Source organism: Prenolepis imparis, unplaced genomic scaffold, assembly GCF_030444845.1.
Source record: "Prenolepis imparis isolate NDT839.2.m4 unplaced genomic scaffold, iyPreImpa1.0 SCAF_1, whole genome shotgun sequence".
In the NCBI taxonomy this organism is placed as follows: domain Eukaryota; kingdom Metazoa; phylum Arthropoda; class Insecta; order Hymenoptera; family Formicidae; genus Prenolepis; species Prenolepis imparis.
The window spans coordinates 12,240,806-12,259,832 of NW_028141159.1; the positions used below are offsets into that span (position 1 = coordinate 12,240,806).

Here is a 19,027-nt window from a genome sequence, read left to right on the forward strand (position 1 = left end):
TGCATATTAAATAAAAGAATTTGTACGCCGGTGTCTGCTTGGTACCAAAATTTTCTGCGAACATTGTACATTCGAAATATACAAGAGATAAATTTTTAGCTTGTATTAAAATATTAAAAATCGACATTATGTCCCCGCGGACCCTATGGGGCGCATTTTTATTTTACGTATATTATTATATTTAGAGAAGCCAAAAATTCATCGTTTGTATATTTCGATAGTATATTATAAAAAAATTATATTTATACCAAACAGATATCAGCCTACAAATTCTTTTATTTAATATACATAATTTATGTATGCGCAGTATATTAGGGTCCACGGCAACAAAATATCGATCATTAATATTTTAAGGCGAGCCAAAAATTCATCGCTTATATATTTCGATAGTACATTGTTTGCAGAATATTTTGGTACCAAGCAGACACCAGCGTACAAATTTGTTTATTTAATATACATAATATAAAAATGCGCAGTATAGGATCCGCGGCAACAAAGTATCGATTTTTAATATTTTAAGGCGAGCCAACGCTTATATATTTTGATAGTACATTGTTTGCAGAATATTTTGGTACCAAGCAGACACCAGCGTACAAATTCTTTTATTTAATATACATAATATAAGAATGCGCCGCATAGGGTCCGCGGCGACATAGGCCCATATTCTGGATCTTCTTTTATCGATAAAAGAAGATTCAGCATATGGGCCATTGTGTCGACATTTAATATTTTAAGACGAGCCAAAAATCCATCGAAATATACCGGCGATGAATTTTTGGCTAGCCTTTAAATATTAAATATCGACACTGGGATCGTCACGGACACTATGCGGTGCATTCTTATATTATGTATATTAAATTAAAAAGTTTGAACGCTGCTGTCTGCTAAGTACCAATATATTCTGCGAACAATGTACTATCGAAATATACGAGAGATGAATTTTTACTCGTCTTAAAATATATTAAAAGTGGACACTATGTTTTGCCTCGAACCTTATGCGGCGCATTCTTATATTATGTATATTAAATAAAAAAATTTGTACGCTGGTGTCTGCGTGGTACCAAAATATTCTGCAAACAATGTACTATCGATATATATGATCGATGAATTTTTGGCTCGCCTTAAAATATTAAAAATCGATACTTTGTTGCCGCGGACCCTATACTGCGCATACATAAATTATGTATATTAAATAAAAGAATTTGTACGCCGGTATCTGTTTGGTATCAAAATTTTCTGCAAACAATGTACTATCGAAATATACAAGAGATAAATTTTTGGCTCGTATTTTAAAATATTAAAAATCGGCATTATGTCTCCGCGAACCCTATGGGGCGCATTTTTGTTTTACGTATATTACTATATTTAGAGAAGCCAAAAATTTATCGTTTGTATATTTCGATAGTATATTGTAAAAGATTATTTTTATAGTAAACAGATACCAGCCTATCAATTCTTTTATTTAATATACATAATTTATGTATGCGCAGTGTATCAACAAAATATCGATCTTTAATATTTTAAGGCGAGCCAAAAATTCATCGCTGGTATATTTCGATAGTACATTGTTTGCAGAATATTTTGGTACCAAGCAGATATCAGTGTACAAATTTGTTTATTTAATATACATAATATAAAAATGTGCAGTATAGAGTCCGCGGCAACATAAAAAAAAAGAGAAAAAGAGAATAGAGAACAGAAAACAAGAACAGGAAATATTTAATATAAAACATATGAAATGTTGATTTATAGTAACGCAGAATAGAGAAATTTCATCACTTTACCTTATCAGTATTTTTCTATTTTCTATTTTGCGTTTTACTAAATTATATTTCATATGTTTTATATTGAACTGTTTCCTATTCTTGGTTCTTGTTTTCTGTTTTTTTATTCCTTGTTCCTCATTTCTTTTATTATGCGCAGCCTCTTCTATATGATAAATTCTAAATAGATTGAAAAATTTATAATAATTGGACTTGACACAAATACATATTTGTAATAAAGTTTTAAATAACTTAATATTTAGCAAAATTTAAATTAAGATACAAAATTAAAAATCAGAAGAGAGAAAGATATAAGAGAAGGAAAAATGTACGCACACACATATATATTCATATATACAATGTATATTATATATGTCTTAATATGTATATTTAATTTTGTATCTTAATTTAAATTTGCTATTAAGTTATTTAAAAAAATATGTATATGTTAAGTTTAATTAATAAATACGTATTATTAAACGTAAAATAAGTTACTTTGTACACTGAAAAAAAAATTTTGTTAACTTGACTAAACCTTTCAACTAAATATTATTTTGTTAATTGAACATATAGAAATATTTATAATATTAAATACATAAATATATTAAATAAAAATATAACATATTAAATTTAACAAAACGTATATTTGATTTAAATACTAATATATGTTTAATTAAATGTATATATGTGTTCAATTAATTTACTTGAAAGGTTTAGTCAAGTTAACAAATTTTTTTTTTTTTAGTGTACATAGGCAAAGTTGTTGCCAGAAAGAAATTTTTATGTATTTGGCGTTGTAATAATATATACTGCGCTTGATAATATATATTATATATATATAAAACATAACAAAAAATGTTGTGAGAACCTCGAAATATAAACGTGTGATACATACGATCTGTCATATAACGAGACAGCCCTGATGATTATGTTCAATCTAAATTAGGAATCCACCCGCACCTCACATGCATTCGTGTGCATTTGCGCGCACGAATGGTCCAACGGACACTACATTTATTATTGACTCGGGGTGCATTCCTCCTCTTTGATACACTTTATTGGATCTAATCGAGCCGAATTGTTGGTGTATCGAGTAAAGAAGGGTGATCTGGGCTAGAGTGTTGTATAGACAACTCACGTCTGACAACCGTTCTATTCATTTCACAATTGTCTTGCATGCAAACTATAAACGTCGACGAACTGACATCATTTATGAATTAAATGTAATTACATTTAATTCATAAATGATGTCAGTTCGTCGACGTTTATAGTTTGCATGCAAGACAATTGTGAAATGAATAGAACGGTTGTCAGACGTTTAATATCTGTTGCATAGTAATCGCAATTAGCATACTAGTAGCGTTGTCACATTTTGTATCAATCTAAACCACTGGAAACTTTTTTTCAATTCCAAGCGTAAACATCATTGTACATCATAATGTGCTGCATATATTTGACATATGAGTCGACGGTTCAACAATGTTTCATTTTATTGAGTTAGGTTCTTCTTTGAAAGGTCTTCTTATCTTCATCGTGCGCTGCATTATATATGCTACACATTAAATTGAAAAGAAAATATTACATATAATATTAGAAAAGAAAATATATAATATATATTTTACATATATTATGTTATATTATAATAAAATATTATATACATATAAATTTTTACATACGTTTTACTTGAGAACATATTTATAAAGTAAGGCGCTTATAATTGAAAATTAAATTCATCGAGTTAATTTTCTTAAAATTATCTTTTCTCTCTTTTCTGAATAAACATAATATCGCAATAATAATTCTCTGAAATTGAATATTTATTGAATATTTTGATATTGAATTTTTGAATTGAAATGATTATATATAAAAGTTAATACAAATAAAGTATAAAAAATTCTATAAAAATTTTGAGTTACAAACAATCAAATATGCGGGAAAATTATTTTATGAAATTTATAGTAAACTTTATTTCAATATTAATTGATATTGAGTTTCGGAATTGTTTATTACAAGCTTTGAATATTAAAATAAGAGAAGTTTTAAATACAAGATTAAATTTTTCTAAATTGACAAATTGAATAGGTGTAATATGATTTTTTTTACATATCCATTTTAATATAATAAAAATTTTTAATTTTTACACGGTATCAAAATATGAGAGAGATTAGAGATGCGTACATCTAGGTTTGAACAATCCAATGAATGCAACGTTAGCCAGGAAGGATTAATTCCGTCCTTTCCACCGACTCGCAGGAACGCGAGGCAGATCGGGAGCGGAGATGAAGCGTTTCGGGGCAACACGGGCAACGCGAATCCAGAGCGCTGGCATGTTATGAAACGATAGCATAGATCCGTGGCACGTTCAGTTAGAACCTCAATGGTTACAGGTTACCTAGGGCTTCCTGCGGAAATGGCCAATATACACCTCCGACCTCCAACTCACTCGCCTCTCGCAAACGCGCGCACTCGGATCACGCTCCTGTCAGGCGTGATACTATATACCCCATGCACAATCGCCCTGCTGCTTTGCTCGACACGCACTTGTTACGGCTCATCATCATGATCTATGCGCCTACAACAAACGTTACATCCTTAATCCGTTCTAGTTAGGTCGATCCTACGCGCGCGTGCTACGCGAAAAAACTAACGTCATTACCTTTTCAAGGTTTCGTTGGTAAAAAAAAAAAAAGCTCTTTCTTCACAGCATATTTCGACGTGAAAGCGTCGAAACTTTGTTATTATAATTAATTACTTGTTATTATAATAGAAATTATTGAAGAATTTATTTTATAACCAAAGAAAAATCATGTTGAATTTGTTTGTACACAGAGAGAATTTTCTCTTAGAATTTACCCTGAAAATCATAGTAGTCGTGAGACAATATGGTATGGAAAGAATTTTATGAGAATTTCTCTAATTAATATTTATCACAATAAAAATAATAATATCTATCACAATAAAATATAAAATATGTTCATATTTTATTGTGATAGATATTATTATTTTTATTGTGATAAATATTAATTAGAGAAATTCTCATAAAATTCTTTCCATACCATATTGTCTCACGATTACCATGATTTTCAAGATAAATTCTAAGAGAAAATTCTCTCAGTGTATACTTACGCGTACTTTTTCACGCACTGCGACAAATTTAATTTTATGCTAAAGCAAGCTAATTTGCTCTTTATAAATGTATTTTATTGATACATTTGTATAAGCGAAACTATTATTGCTTTGATAGCGAAATAAGAATGTTATTATAAACAGAACTTGCAGATTGAACAAAACTTTTTTAGTAAATAAAATTGGTATTTTCAAAAATTCTTTTTGCCTTAATAACTGACGCAATTTATTACGATAATATAAAATATGTTATATCAGCAAATGTATTGATTACATATCGATCTATGATTTATGCGTTATTATATACATTACATGTAGCATTCTTGATTTATGATAAGCAAAATTTACTAATTATTACATTAAAAAATCCTACCATTTTTTAATAATAATTTTCTCCAATATTTATGTGAATCAGAATTATATCAAAATTATTCATTCAAGAATTTATGTATATTCCATGGTATCTAAATATAAATAATAATACCAGAAGAGACATATGACATACCTAGACAAAGAATTCGCATTTCTTCGTCTGCTGCAAAGTCAAGCAGCGACTGAGACATTAACACGTTAAGACATTAGGACGTTAATACATATCTAAACTGGAGTTTCACATGACTAACGCGCATTCGTATCGCATAGTTTCCCTCGTTATGGCAATTAGTCGCAGATTCTAAATTTGGAAATTATTATTATACAATATTATGTCTTATCCTGTCTATATTCCTCAAACATGTACGAGGGCGGTCCGATAAGTACTTAGCCTCACCGCCCGATGGTGCCAGTATCACAAGAGCGATTTACTATCGTGTAGTACATTCTCGTAGACGGCTACTGTCAAAATTTCAACCGAATCGGACTCGTAGTTTTGTTTTGACCGCGTGTGGGAGCGAGCGTGTCCACGGATTTTAGAAAAATGGAAAAAGAGCAATATCGGTCGGTGATTCGATTCTTGTTTTTGGAAGGGAAATCGCGCAGCGAAATCAAAGAGCGCTTGGATAAGCGCTCTTTGATTTCGCTGCGCGATTTCCCTTCCAAAAACAAGAATCGAATCACCGACCGATATTGCTCTTTTTCCATTTTTCTAAAATCCGTGGACACGCTCGCTCCCACACGCGGTCAAAACAAAACTACGAGTCCGATTCGGTTGAAATTTTGACAGTAGCCGTCTACGAGAATGTACTACACGATAGTAAATCGCTCTTGTGATACTGGCACCATCGGGCGGTGAGGCTAAGTACTTATCGGACCACCCTCGTATATGTCATATATTATATTTGACATTTAATATTATAAAAAATATGATGATATTTACTTAAAAAGCATTGACAGAAGGAGAGACATTTTAAACATATATAATAGCATCTTCGTAAAGAAGAGAATTTGAAGATACGTCGAAGAGCGAATCGATCGGCGGAGATATGCGTGGCCAAGAAAAGATTTCAGGTCATCGCGAAGAAAGAAGCGTGGTGCAGCTAACAATGGCATCACAAATACAGACTGACTCTCATTGTACGCAGATATAATCTGTCGAAATGAGTCACCATTTTGATGGGCTCACGGCTAACAAACGTGTTCACGAGAATAACAGTCAATAAAAAGATTCGCAAAAGTAAAAGACTGGTCCTAACAACTCGATGATGTTAATCGATTGTAATTTCTCTTCTTTTAAGCATACATTAAATACGATAACTCAAGATCTATTTGAGAGAGAGAGAGAGAGAGAGAGAGAGAGAGAGAGAAATTTGAAAAATACAATATAATTATTTTTCTACATTTAACTTTTTTTATATTTCTTAATAGGAATGCTACACAGAGAGAATTTTCTCTTGGAATTTACCCTGAAAATCATGGTAATCGTAGGACAATATGGTATGGAAAGAATTTTATGAGAATTTCTCTGATTAATATCTATCACAATAAAATATAAAACATGTTTGATTAATTTTACTAAACTGCATAGTAAAATTAATCAAACATGTTTTATATTTTATTGTGATAGATATTATTTTTATTGTAATAAATATTAATCAGAAAAATTCTCATAAAATTCTTTCCATATCATATTGTCCCACGATTACCATGATTTTCGGAGTAAATTCTAAGAGAACATTCTCTCAGTGTATATATATGAATATAAAGAAATATAAAAGCATACATTTTTATCATTAAATTTCTTTCGGGATGGTTAAAGAAATATCATTAATAAATTGAAAGTATGCGCGTGCATACATTCTTTTTGATAAAGGCTTTTTTTGCGAAGGATTTAAAATAAAAGAACTTTGATATTCATGTTTAAATTTACTTTGTATCATCCGCGATGTAGACATAAAAAATAAAAGTTGATTAATTTGACTTATTGACAGAATATATGTGGCACTAAATATTATCTCAAAATGTATTAAATTGCTATGGCAACTTTTTGGTCAAGATAAAGTATGTGTGCACATAGATTTTGGATGGATGTTTTTTTCTTTTAGATGTATAAAGATATATAAGACATATAAGATAAAATAAGTTCAATATTCATGTTCAAATTTGATATCATCCATGATGTGGACCACTTAAAAAATAAAAATTAATTCGATTTACTGATAAAATATATGTGGCATAAAATATTATCTCAAAATGCTATGACAAGTATTTCTCAAGACTCTTTGCATTATAATCATTTAGACAGAAAAAATATATTCTTTGATATTTATAATAAATCAACAAAAAGAAAAGTTTTTAATATTTAAAAAAAATATTATTTTTATATATATATTTTATTAAGAGAATATCAAGATCTTATTGTAAAAAAATATATAAACAATCTAGAAAGTATATATTTTTTAGAATGTAACTTTCAAGCTGCATAAATGTATTTATAAAACTGATTTAAAATTGTTTCTCATATAAATAAAATTCTCTCTCTCTCTCTCTCTCTCTCTCTCTCTCTCTCTCTCTCTCTCTCTCTCTCTCTCTCTTCTCTCTCTCTCTCTCTCTCTCTCTCTCTCTCTCTCTCTCTCTCTCTCTCTCTCTCTCTCAATACAAATAAAATTATAATACATTACTCAAAATATAACTGAATGAAATTTCACAGTAGAGAAACGGATTAATCATCAAATTAGACTACTTTACCATTTCATTCCTTTCGTACAATTTGATCCAGATGTTCATTACACTTTCTCAAAGATAACTATCGGTCGTTAGCTAATGGCACGTGCGAATAGATGAATGAAAGTTTACGAGGATAGTAAGAACAGGTCAATCTGCCAATTGACCAGTCAGAGTCAATAGTCGGTACCGTATATGAATGGACTTCTGGATCATGTTCCTCCCTTGCGTTCGCACCCACACAAAGCAGGCGCTGAGTGTCTTCGCCGAGGAGAATTAGCCACAAACGGAGTGCAACAGATAAGGGTGCTCTTGGCTCGTAGTGGGGGATGGTTAACTCTAGAGTGGCCGCTCGGAGTCAGTTGCTCTTATGCTCGCCAACCATCAACAGTGCGACCGTGTTGCGTGTCGCTCGACTGGAACCGCGCGACGGGAACAGACTGTCAAGAACAATAAGTTGTAAATTCCGAAAAACATGTGTAATAAGAATTTACGAAATAATTGTGACAATTGCAAATTTCGGTGAAAAAAAAATTGGACAGAAAAATCTGCCCGGACTCTTTACGCTTCAAATTGCGACGAGAAAGTGACGAAAAATGAATGATTCTGTGCATTCCGGATGATTGCAACGTTGAAGTTGAATCTGTATGCAGTCGAGATATTTTGCAGTGCTAAAATCACAGTTTAATTGATGAACTTTGTGCAAGAACGAGATAGTCGCTCTACGCAGTTCACTGAAACAACAACAATAATTGCTCGTTGCTTATCACTCGATCGTTTCATCTGGTGCTGGAATTTTGAAAGAAACTGCACGTGAAAGAAGATTGATTATATATAGCATTAATTAATTCTCTCTTTCTTTGAACCGGATGCATATGCGTCATTTCGCATCATCATTAGTTCTCGTCGAGCAAAACATAGTGATTATTTAATTATCAGCAGCTCTATAATTTCTGATCGTGAGAAATATCGCAATCAATGAGGAAACTATTTTTAAAAATAACATTGGAAGATAAAGTTCGTAGGTTCATGACTTGTGCGCGCATGGAAAGTAACTTTTTCGATAACAGAAAAGATTGACAACTATATTCACGTGTGTATGCGTGGCACGAATAATTTCCATTGTTAAATAAATGATTTAACAGCAACGACAAATTTTTAATTTTCACAATAACTACGCAACGCAATTCCTCTCGGAATTTTCCCGGGACGGCAAACGCCGGATCCCCAGGTTTTCACCGGATATTTGACGGAAGTGATCAATTTGATGCAACTTCGTCGCATTTGCTGATGCACTTGCACGGCACGCGACTTTGCGAGGGACGACGATAACGACGACGGTGATATACGTCGCGACACGTTCCGCAGGATCCACCGACAAATATGAGGAAGCATCGAACGCTAATCAATTAACATAGTTTATTGAGAAGATCGACAGGCGCGATGATTATTGATAGCTGAGCCAGCGACCGAGGATCGCGTGGAAGCTGATCGAACGCAAGGATCTACGGGGGGGGGGAGGGGATTATTATGTTAGGAAAAGGACTATGCGTTTTGGTGAAGGTGTTGGTGCTGGCAGGAGCAGCTATCGCGCTCTTGCCGGAGGATTTGGAGGACCATGCTGTTCCGACCAGCCTCCAGGAGGAATGCTCTTCCAAGTGCCCGAATCTGGATCTTATGCAGGTAAAAGATCTCTTTTTTGTGTGATAAACAAGCTAGATATTATTGCAATTTATTTGTATAATTGAACCGTATAATGTATAACCGTGTAATGTATAATCCAAGGGATTTAATGTGAAGAAGAAAATCTCTAAGTTAGAGAAACCGATTTATTTTCTTCCCATATCTACACTGTAAAAAAAAATGTGTTAACTTGACTAAACCGTTCAACTAAATAATATTTTGTTAACTGAACATATAAAAATATTTAAATTAAATATAACATATTAAATCTAACAAAACTTTTGACAAAACGTATTTGACTTAAATACTAATATATGTTCAATTAACAAAACAGTAATTTAGTTGAACGGTTTAGTCAAATTAACAAATTTTTTTTTACAGTGTATAAACGCAGTCAATATATTGAAAAACTTAATACGAGTTTTTATAGAGATTAATTTTAAGAAAATTTTTAAATCTTTTTTCATCTTTATCTTATTGTTAATGTTACTTCGATTTGCTTTCTGTTACATAAAACATGGAGAAAAAATATCGCATTAAATCATGGTTTGTGTATTTTAATCGCAAAAAATCCATATTTATAAGATATAAAATAGACCAAGTACGTATATTTTCACGCGGTCATAATAAGAACTGTCGGATAACAAATGGTGTGATTTGGTTAACGACAGATGACAATTTATTTACGCTTCAATCTGTAGTATACGTAATATATATAGTAGTAGTATATATAGTATATACATCGAAATCACGTTGTGTTAATAGATAGCCCATACCGATAAATCGCAATGTTACGAGTTGATTACGACATTTTTGGTCTTTATCAAATCTTTCGCTTATCGACATTATTTATGATTACCTTTAACCGCATCGTACTACCCTATTATGAAACTGTACGTTACGTTACTCAAAAGTACGATTAGATTAATTCGGATAAGAATAATAACGTTAATAAATACAACATGTGATAAATGTATAACTAATTAAATTACTTGTGTTAACATAAAATGTATTAATCTGACTTATTTTTATGTTTATTTAAAATTACAGTTAATATATAATTTGCTGTTAATTTCTAAAAAAGAGAGATCTAGTGTACAGAATCTGGTGTACAAAATTTGGATCTTATTAATTAGCAAAAGATATTACATACTAAATTATTAAAAACTCTCGCAGCTAAATGAATCTCCTTACAATTAGACTATATACATTCCTTAAGAAATTCAAAATAATTTTTTTTTTTTTTTTATAAAGATTTTGTTCACATATCAAAGATAATTATTTTTCATTGCAATTCTTCAACATTATAGATATCTCTTCAGTGAGTAATCATCTTGCACATGCACTCGATACTTTCTATTCGCTGTTTAATTGACTTGTTGAATGCCAATTATTTCGTGCTAATTAATGAGAAATATTTAAAGCACGCGACACACAATTTGCGCCACACGCGATCTTCGAAATTCATGTCGGCGTGTCAATTTATCGCGTTGCGGCGGTCCATTAACATTTCTCGCCATGCAGCGCACGTATGCGTATCCTTGCGCATCCGTGATGTAATTTTTCAATTCGAACTATCAATTTATCGGAAGAGCAAAAAACTCGCGTATTTCTAATAAGCGTATTTAATAGTTTAATAGAATCTTGACACTTTTATTCAATAAATTAATGAATTTTCATATGAATAATATGCATTATAAAAGTGCATAGAATATTTCAAAAAGTATTGTTCACAATGACTTTACTGATGCCTTTCCGGCATCAATGTAATTGTAATAATCAAAGTAAAATTAAATTTGTCGAAAATGTTTAATTTAAAAGCTAAAGTATTTACTTTGGTACCATGCTAAACGTCCTTAGCTGCGAGCTGAGCGGCGGCGACACGAAAATGGCTGTGCGCGAGGCTGTGCAGCGAAGGACGTATCAATTTAAGTCCACTCTCCAGCCCGACTGTACCATTCATTAATTAACTTAACTACACGACGACGCATCATGGCAACCTATAAGCATAGCGTCGAGGATGAAAGACGAGCACGTAACGGATACAGGGCCATCTAATCCCTTTCTTACAAAGAAAGGACGAGAACATTGTTTTATTACGTGCCGTCTTCATCGATTCGGATTTTATTAATTATATAAAATACTAATCGCGCATGTATATATCACAGCACTCTATACACATAATCTGAAAATTTCTGAAAATATATATGTTTTATTACTCTCTTCCTAACATACATATATAATCTCGGCTCGTAATAATAAGCTATATATTATGAATATCACATATAAAAATACGTATACGTGCGTTGTATTCAAAGAATAATTTTTAATAATTCAATAAGCAGCACATTATTTTACTTTGTGTTGTTTTCAAGTAGCAAAGTAAACTGGTTTAATGCAACAGCGTGCGAAAAGTTTCTCCATAAAATAGTTTTAATCAGTGCATTCGACAATTGAGAAGAACGAATTGATACTAAATTATCAATTTAAGTCTCCTCAAAAAGATTGTCTCCAACGTTTCTTCTGATATCAGATCACGCTGCAACCTTGTGTCCAATTCTGGAGATCTTCTTAATCACGTATCATGTAAAATTCACGTATATCAAGTATTTAAAAGAATATAACAATGATTTTTTCAATCATTCTAAGTTATAAAAAATATGATATTCATTTAAAAAATATTTTTATTGAAATAATAAAGAACGACGCTATTTAATTCACTGATAATGTTTAATACAAATAAAAACAACATTGTGAGAAATAATTTTGAAAAGTGCAAGCAAATAACTTTAAATGAATGTACTTGAAAGAATATTTAATTTTAATAGATTTAAAAAGCATTTTATGAACTATTGCAATTTCACTTCTCGTCACGAAGAATTGCAAACCGCATGCAAAGAATTAATTTTTATTCTAATTAGTTTTATGACTGCTGAACGATATTATTAAGTCATCGAACTCACCCAACCCTTCTTCGTCCGCGCGTGTGTCGATTCAATTACCCCGTCGCAGCCAGATAAGAATGGTACAGAAAAATCACTTTGTTCGATCCCTTATCTGTAGCGCGTACTCACTCTCTTATTAATCTGTAACTCACTCTCTTATTAATCTTCCTTTTCCTCTTCGTAAATTTCCAAATGATTAAGAAAAACTTCTTGGAGGCAGCGCGATAACGATCTCGATTGAGTGTTTTTTTTTCTAAGCACACGAAATATATCGATTATAAATCGATTAGAATCCATATCATGATTTTTGAAATCTTTATTAAATTTTTTTAGTTATGTTATGCAAAAAACACAAGCCGGAAGAAATTTAGGTCTTTATATTTACAAAATAATATTTATTAAGATTAAGTAATTAATTTTAATAATATTTTGTACAAATATTATTAAAATTAATTACTTAATCTTAATAAATCTTTTTATATCACACAAATATTTTATATATAATAATCTTTGTTATAAAAGTAAATAAAATATAATATTGGAGAATTACACTATGTTTAACGTGATATGTTCTTATTGCTTAACAGTGGAGAGGAATTGTTTCCTGATTTAAATAAGCGTTTTACATGATTTATTTAGTTTTTAGGAATATTAATGACTTAATTCTCTTGAAGCAGACTCTTTCGTCAAGTAAAAATGATGTGAGAGGCGCCCGTATTATTCACTAAACACGCAAGTATTAATACTAAAGTTCAAATCATATCTTAGATAATGACCTTAGCTTGTTTAGATAATGACCTTAAGCTTGCATAATCCACAGGGAAATTTTCTTCTCGTCTTCGTTTCTTGAACATCGGCCCCGATATTCTAATCTCGAATCAGTATAGTATCTCTTACTTAATAAATAATTTATCATTCTTCTCAACATCGCGTCGTGCGATGTAGTTGTTTCTAATGCGCTATTTTTAAATATATTCAAGATTCTACAAAGGCTATTAAAATAAAGATTTATAATAGAAAAAATACTATATGCATGAGTGTAAAAAAAATTTATAAGACATATTGAGAAAATTAATATATTAATAAGAACAATTTTATAAATAATAAAATTAAAAGATTATATATTTAAAAATATCACAAATAAGAATTTAATAGAAAAATCTCACTTTCTCTTTTAATTTAAATTGAGAATTATAAATTTATAAAATTCTTTTTAGAATAAAAAAGATGTAGTGAAATCTTAAAATAATCTTATATAAAAATCGCTCTATATTAACAATTATATTTTCATCTCTTTGTTAACAAGAAGTAATTATTATGTATATAATTGTTACACATTTTTATTACAAAATAATGCAAATTCTTGCAAACAAGTAATAATTAATGTCTTATCGGCTTTTATTTTTTTTACTTTTTATTAAGCGCATCAACATTATTACATAATTTAAATTACGTCTAATGTAAGCGAGAGTAAATATTTCCGATTCTTCGAGCATGACTAACATATATTTTATGAAACAAAAGCATGTAATTTTATTTATAAAAACATTTCTTTTCAAAAGCTAATTATTATAAATACAATAAAAATATCGAAACCATAATACAAAGAGATAATTTAATAAATTTTATTTTTAGATTAGATGATTTTAATTTTTTATAAAGAAACGTGGATAGAGAGATGGGGGGATATTAATAAAAAAAAGTAAATCGCGCATATATTTTAACGATTAAAGTATAAAATATTGAGGGAGATCCCGGATTCTCGCGCTATGAGCCTGATGTTACGTCGAATATGCAGGATCGTCCGGCATGCAACATTATATGTGTAGCCATACACAATAAACTTCCTGTCGGCTATATCCTCTCACCTACAACGTGGCGCGGTAGGGGTTCACCTCGAACATCGATAATCGTGCGAATTTCGCCTTTAATCGCCATGCAAATCTGAAGCATGCTTTTTGCATCATCAGTAATGCATTACAAGATAAATTGATTTATATAACAAAATTTTACATAAATTATTTTCTGAAATCAATTTTTTTTTTTAGCCAAGAAAATATATGTTTTTAATTATTAAGGCATCTACCAAATATTTAAGTGGAAAGATGAACGTCGGTACGGTGGGACATCTCCCCAATTTTATTAATTCTCCCTAAGATCAAAAGTTAAATTAAAAACAGCCGCTGTCATTCATCTCACAGGCTGAAAACTGGTCACATTCTCTGTATATATGCCAACATATGTACGCGTTTTAATTGGGATGACGTCAGTTGAAAGCGGTTAGCACCGCGTTTCCCAGGATTAATTTGCGTTCAAAAATTTAATGAGAAGCCTTTTGGCAAAAAATCATTAAGTACATGCATATATATGATTATAGCTTTAACTGTAAAAAAGATTATATTAACACGTTTACACGTAAGAGAGAATAAAATGTTTTAATTTTTAGATCACGATAATCATTGACAGAATAGGCAGAGATTATTATAAATCAATCATTATTTTAATAAAAGAATCTCTTTGCTTTTTTCTCAGACAGAAATCTTTGTAATTTATCAGCGGCACGCAAGACAAAATATATTTGATCACCAATTCAACTTTCATGAGGGTTTCTTTTCTATGTGGTAACTTCACGAAAAATAGTATTTGAAAATTAGTAAAATATAGATGTGGGTAGACCCGTATGCAACTGTATTAGCACAAATGTCGAGAAGATTAATTGCGTGTGAGAAATGTCTCTCATGGGTTGACACCCTTATTCTGTAAAATCTACGCAAGAAAGGATGCGTCTGTAATATTTCATTCACAAACGCGTTTCTGACAATGAAAGATCGCGGATACTTATGTACGGAAAAAAGAGTCGCTGCGTATGATGCGATACGCCGAAAATGCATTTCAACGTCTCGTGCAGTTGCATTAGGATAAGCAAATGAGCACTTAAGGTCAACGATAACCCAGATTCTCATCTCGTGCGGGTAAACGACGTCGGCCTGTCGTGACAACGTCATTGTCGATTTTTATTACCCTTCATTCAATTCGCGTCGCGCCAACATTGCAGATTTTATTCACGGGAAATGACTGTCAGAATGATTTTCGTCGGGCCGTATTCGTCGCGCCACGATGTGTATACAAACACTTAATTGCTATTGCAATACAAATTATTGAATGGGTGTCAAAAGGAAAGAGACTAATTCTTTTTTTCATTCTAAATTATTTGTACCGTGAGACTTATAATTCTTTGCTAGAGTATATAGCAATAACACTGTCTGTCTCAATAATTTTTGGAAAAAATTTATTTATTTTTATTAGATATTTAATACTTTTGAGTGTCATTAAATTGTATTTAATTATAACAAATTAAATCAATCTTCTGATATATCTTATTTTTAAAATTGCATATTATTTTTATATTATATATATATATATACAAAGATAAGAATACTGATCGATTTAAATTTATATTTTCGTATACTTATGAAATTATACTGCGCATATCTCGCGAATAATATAAACATATAATATTATAAATAATTATTTCGAATTGTATTGCCTGCAACTTGAAAATAATGTAAAAATTGAATAGCATCAGAAGAAATTAAAATGCACGTGGCGATTGCGAAATCGAAGCTGGGAGAACTTCCTGGTCACTACGCTAATAATTACAGCTTCAACCGCGATGCTTATCCTTTCAATTCTCGACGTAATATGAGAATAATTGACTTGGTTCGTGGAAGAAAATGTTTGCGTGCATTCAAATGACACCAACGACGTCTCTTAAATGTAAACATGTGAAGAATATCTGAAAAATCAGAAAATGAGATAATAAAGTGCATACACATATATACAAATAAAAAAATAATATTTTAAAAGAAATCATGATACAACAAATAAGAAAAAAATTCTACTTTAAAAATAAACACATTATCTAATATGTATCGTTTTCTGGAAAAAAAATTTTGCATATCTTTTCTTTTATATTTTCCCATAAATTTTTACAAATACGTGCTTTTCAATTTTTTTAATGACGAAATTTTGCATATTTTCAAATATTTATAGCAAATAATTTTTTTTATAATAACATTTCGTGGCGATAAATTTCAAATACATTTTTTTTTTCATTTTAAAATCATGATTTTCAATAATTTGACGTGTCCACTGTTTCTCTTATGGCATCAGTGATTTTGATCGCTGAAAGCAAAGAGAGCTCGATCTTTTCGACGCTGTTCCAACCGAGTGGACACCAGCCGGTGTACATCCAACACCGTGCGACCGTGCACGTTGTTGACCGCAGGGAAAAATCCGACACCCTTTACCTTAAACTTGAAACAGCGCGCCGTTGCAAAGAATGTGTGTGCAAAATAACAGCGTTATGTCGTATTATTACGTCGACAAGTATCAGGTTTTCCATGTCGTCCGTCGCTCCTTTCAGTTTCACCGTGGCAACTTCATACACGGTGTATACTTGCTGAGACTTAAAAAGATTCTTCTCCCCAACGTTCATTCATAACGTTATATTTTGTCGTCTCTTATCGGTTTGAAAATTTTTCAATTTTTTATTCAGCTCCATTCTGCAAATATAAAAAATAGTGATAGTTAAAGCACGAGCATCTTTTGATTTTAATCACATGATATTGTTTGATATGTTAAAACTAGAAATGACGAGAGAAAAAAGAGGGAAAATTTATAGCATAAATATAAATGTAAATGAATATATATGTGTATAATTATATTGAATTTAATGGGAAAAAGAATAATTCTTCGAACTTCTCCTGCCATAAGAATATTTATGATAGAATCCTCCTCTAACATTGTTTACCGAATAGCGAACAAGCATTTCCGTGTAGTAGATCTTTCCGTGTTTGACATCCGCTATTATTTCCCTCTTCGAGATTATGTGGTAGGAAGACGCAACAGGTGGCCGATGCTGCCAAGCGTGACGTAGACGTTGAACACGAGGGAAGAACGTATACGAAAAGACAGGCACCTATGCATTAAGCGATTACCTTAGATCAGATAAGATTGCTCCTTAACAGGTAATTTCCCTCTTTTTTTCTCTAAGACCGTTGAAACGTTGAAAACTTAGCGAAACTTAGTGAAAACAGAAGCGAAAGAAGAAGTCGAGGCGCCTCCTCGAAGAGAAATAATCAATTGTGAAGATAAAAATTAATCGAAGAAGCCAAATTCCATTAAATTGCTCTAACAATCAAATGAAGAAAAGCAAAGCTTGAATTGTTTTGCCACGAGAAACGATTGTTTTATTAATTTATTCTTGCGTAATTTCTTTTTCGATAAAAAAGAACATATTTTATTTGTAAAAAAGTATTGTCTACAATCAGAAAGAAAATATTATAGTAAGATTCTAAAAGAAATAATTACACAGCATTCTACAGATTACGCAATAATTTATGCATTTATATACGTCTTAATCGCAAATTATGAATACAAAGTCTGATTAAAAATAAAGTCAAAATTAAAGAAACAAAAAACATTTTGTACGCAAATTTCATCTTATGATAATTATCTCTACATACGCTATTTATATCTTACTTCTTTTATCAGTCCCCTTTGCTTTCTTCGAACAAGTTCAAAATAATTTACGACGGAGTAAACAAAAGTATGTGACATTGTGTCAATTATTTTAGCGTGAACTACGGCATTTCTCGCAATTTTCTCGCAATGTCAATATACACGCACAAATAAACTTTTTTAACAATAAGATACCTAACAATATAGTGTGTTAAAATGTAGAGATAAGCGCGGTCACACGCGTCTGCACAAGGTTCCTCATCGACGCACGAAACAGATTGATTAATCGAGTGCAAAGTTAAATGCTTGACGCTTATTGCGGGAAGATGTTTCCACGAGACGAGAGCGGGATAAAAAAAAATCGTCGTAAAATTGATAGATCCACGAGAGAAGTGAGATAGTATGCGAAAACACTCTGTTACCGTTTCCCTCTCCTCTCAGAGTTTGAACCCTTATCATTGAACTCGCCTGCTGGCTGCTAAGTAAGTGAGATGAAAACACGTTCGAGCATATCTGCAACAGTCTGCGTCGCAGCATTTCTGGATTATTACCGCTTCCGCGAAAATTTTAGTTCGTGGCAGGACGTAATTTGTCGCCCGAGCATTATCTAATTACGGAAATTCGGAGTTAAACATTATCGCCGTGTAAAATTCTTGTACAGCTATTTATGGAACACATACACGCATTTGTGTCGCTGCAAATGCCTGTGAAAAGAATAATAAAGATACTTAATTTTAATAAAGCTTAATTCGCGCATATTCTGCTGATACATTGATATTTTACATAATCAACTAATTACATAAACAAATATTTATACACTGAGAAAAAAATACTGTTGAATCAACAAAATACGTCAGTATTTGATTAGATTAATAATATCATTGAATT

At 31.3% G+C, this 19,027-nt stretch overlaps 1 protein-coding gene and 1 long non-coding RNA gene across 5 annotated transcripts in view; one reads left to right on the forward strand and one right to left on the reverse strand.

The window, feature by feature from the left end:
• The first annotated feature begins 8,335 nt into the window (after positions 1 to 8,335).
• Positions 8,336 to 19,027, forward strand: part of Sev (receptor protein-tyrosine kinase sevenless) — a 33,699-nt gene continuing 23,007 nt past the window's right edge. The window contains exon 1 of one of the 3 annotated variants that reach the window (XM_083032218.1): positions 8,336 to 9,671. In XM_083032218.1, coding sequence (XP_082888344.1) covers positions 9,519 to 9,671 — 153 coding nt within the window. In that variant the 5' untranslated portion in view covers positions 8,336 to 9,518. The remainder of the gene's footprint in view (positions 9,672 to 19,027) is intronic. The other 2 variants (XM_083032099.1, XM_083032142.1) reach the window with 2 other exon arrangements.
• LOC145932778 (uncharacterized) lies at positions 15,915 to 18,635 on the reverse strand. Of its 2 annotated transcripts, XR_014424790.1 has the most exons (4): positions 18,161 to 18,635; positions 17,430 to 17,597; positions 16,927 to 17,181; positions 15,915 to 16,412 (listed from the first exon to the last, which is right to left on the reverse strand). It is a non-coding gene; the product is annotated as an uncharacterized LOC145932778 (long non-coding RNA). The 2 variants fall into 2 exon arrangements; XR_014424785.1 differs by lacking the exon at positions 15,915 to 16,412 and having other exon boundaries at positions 16,494 to 17,181.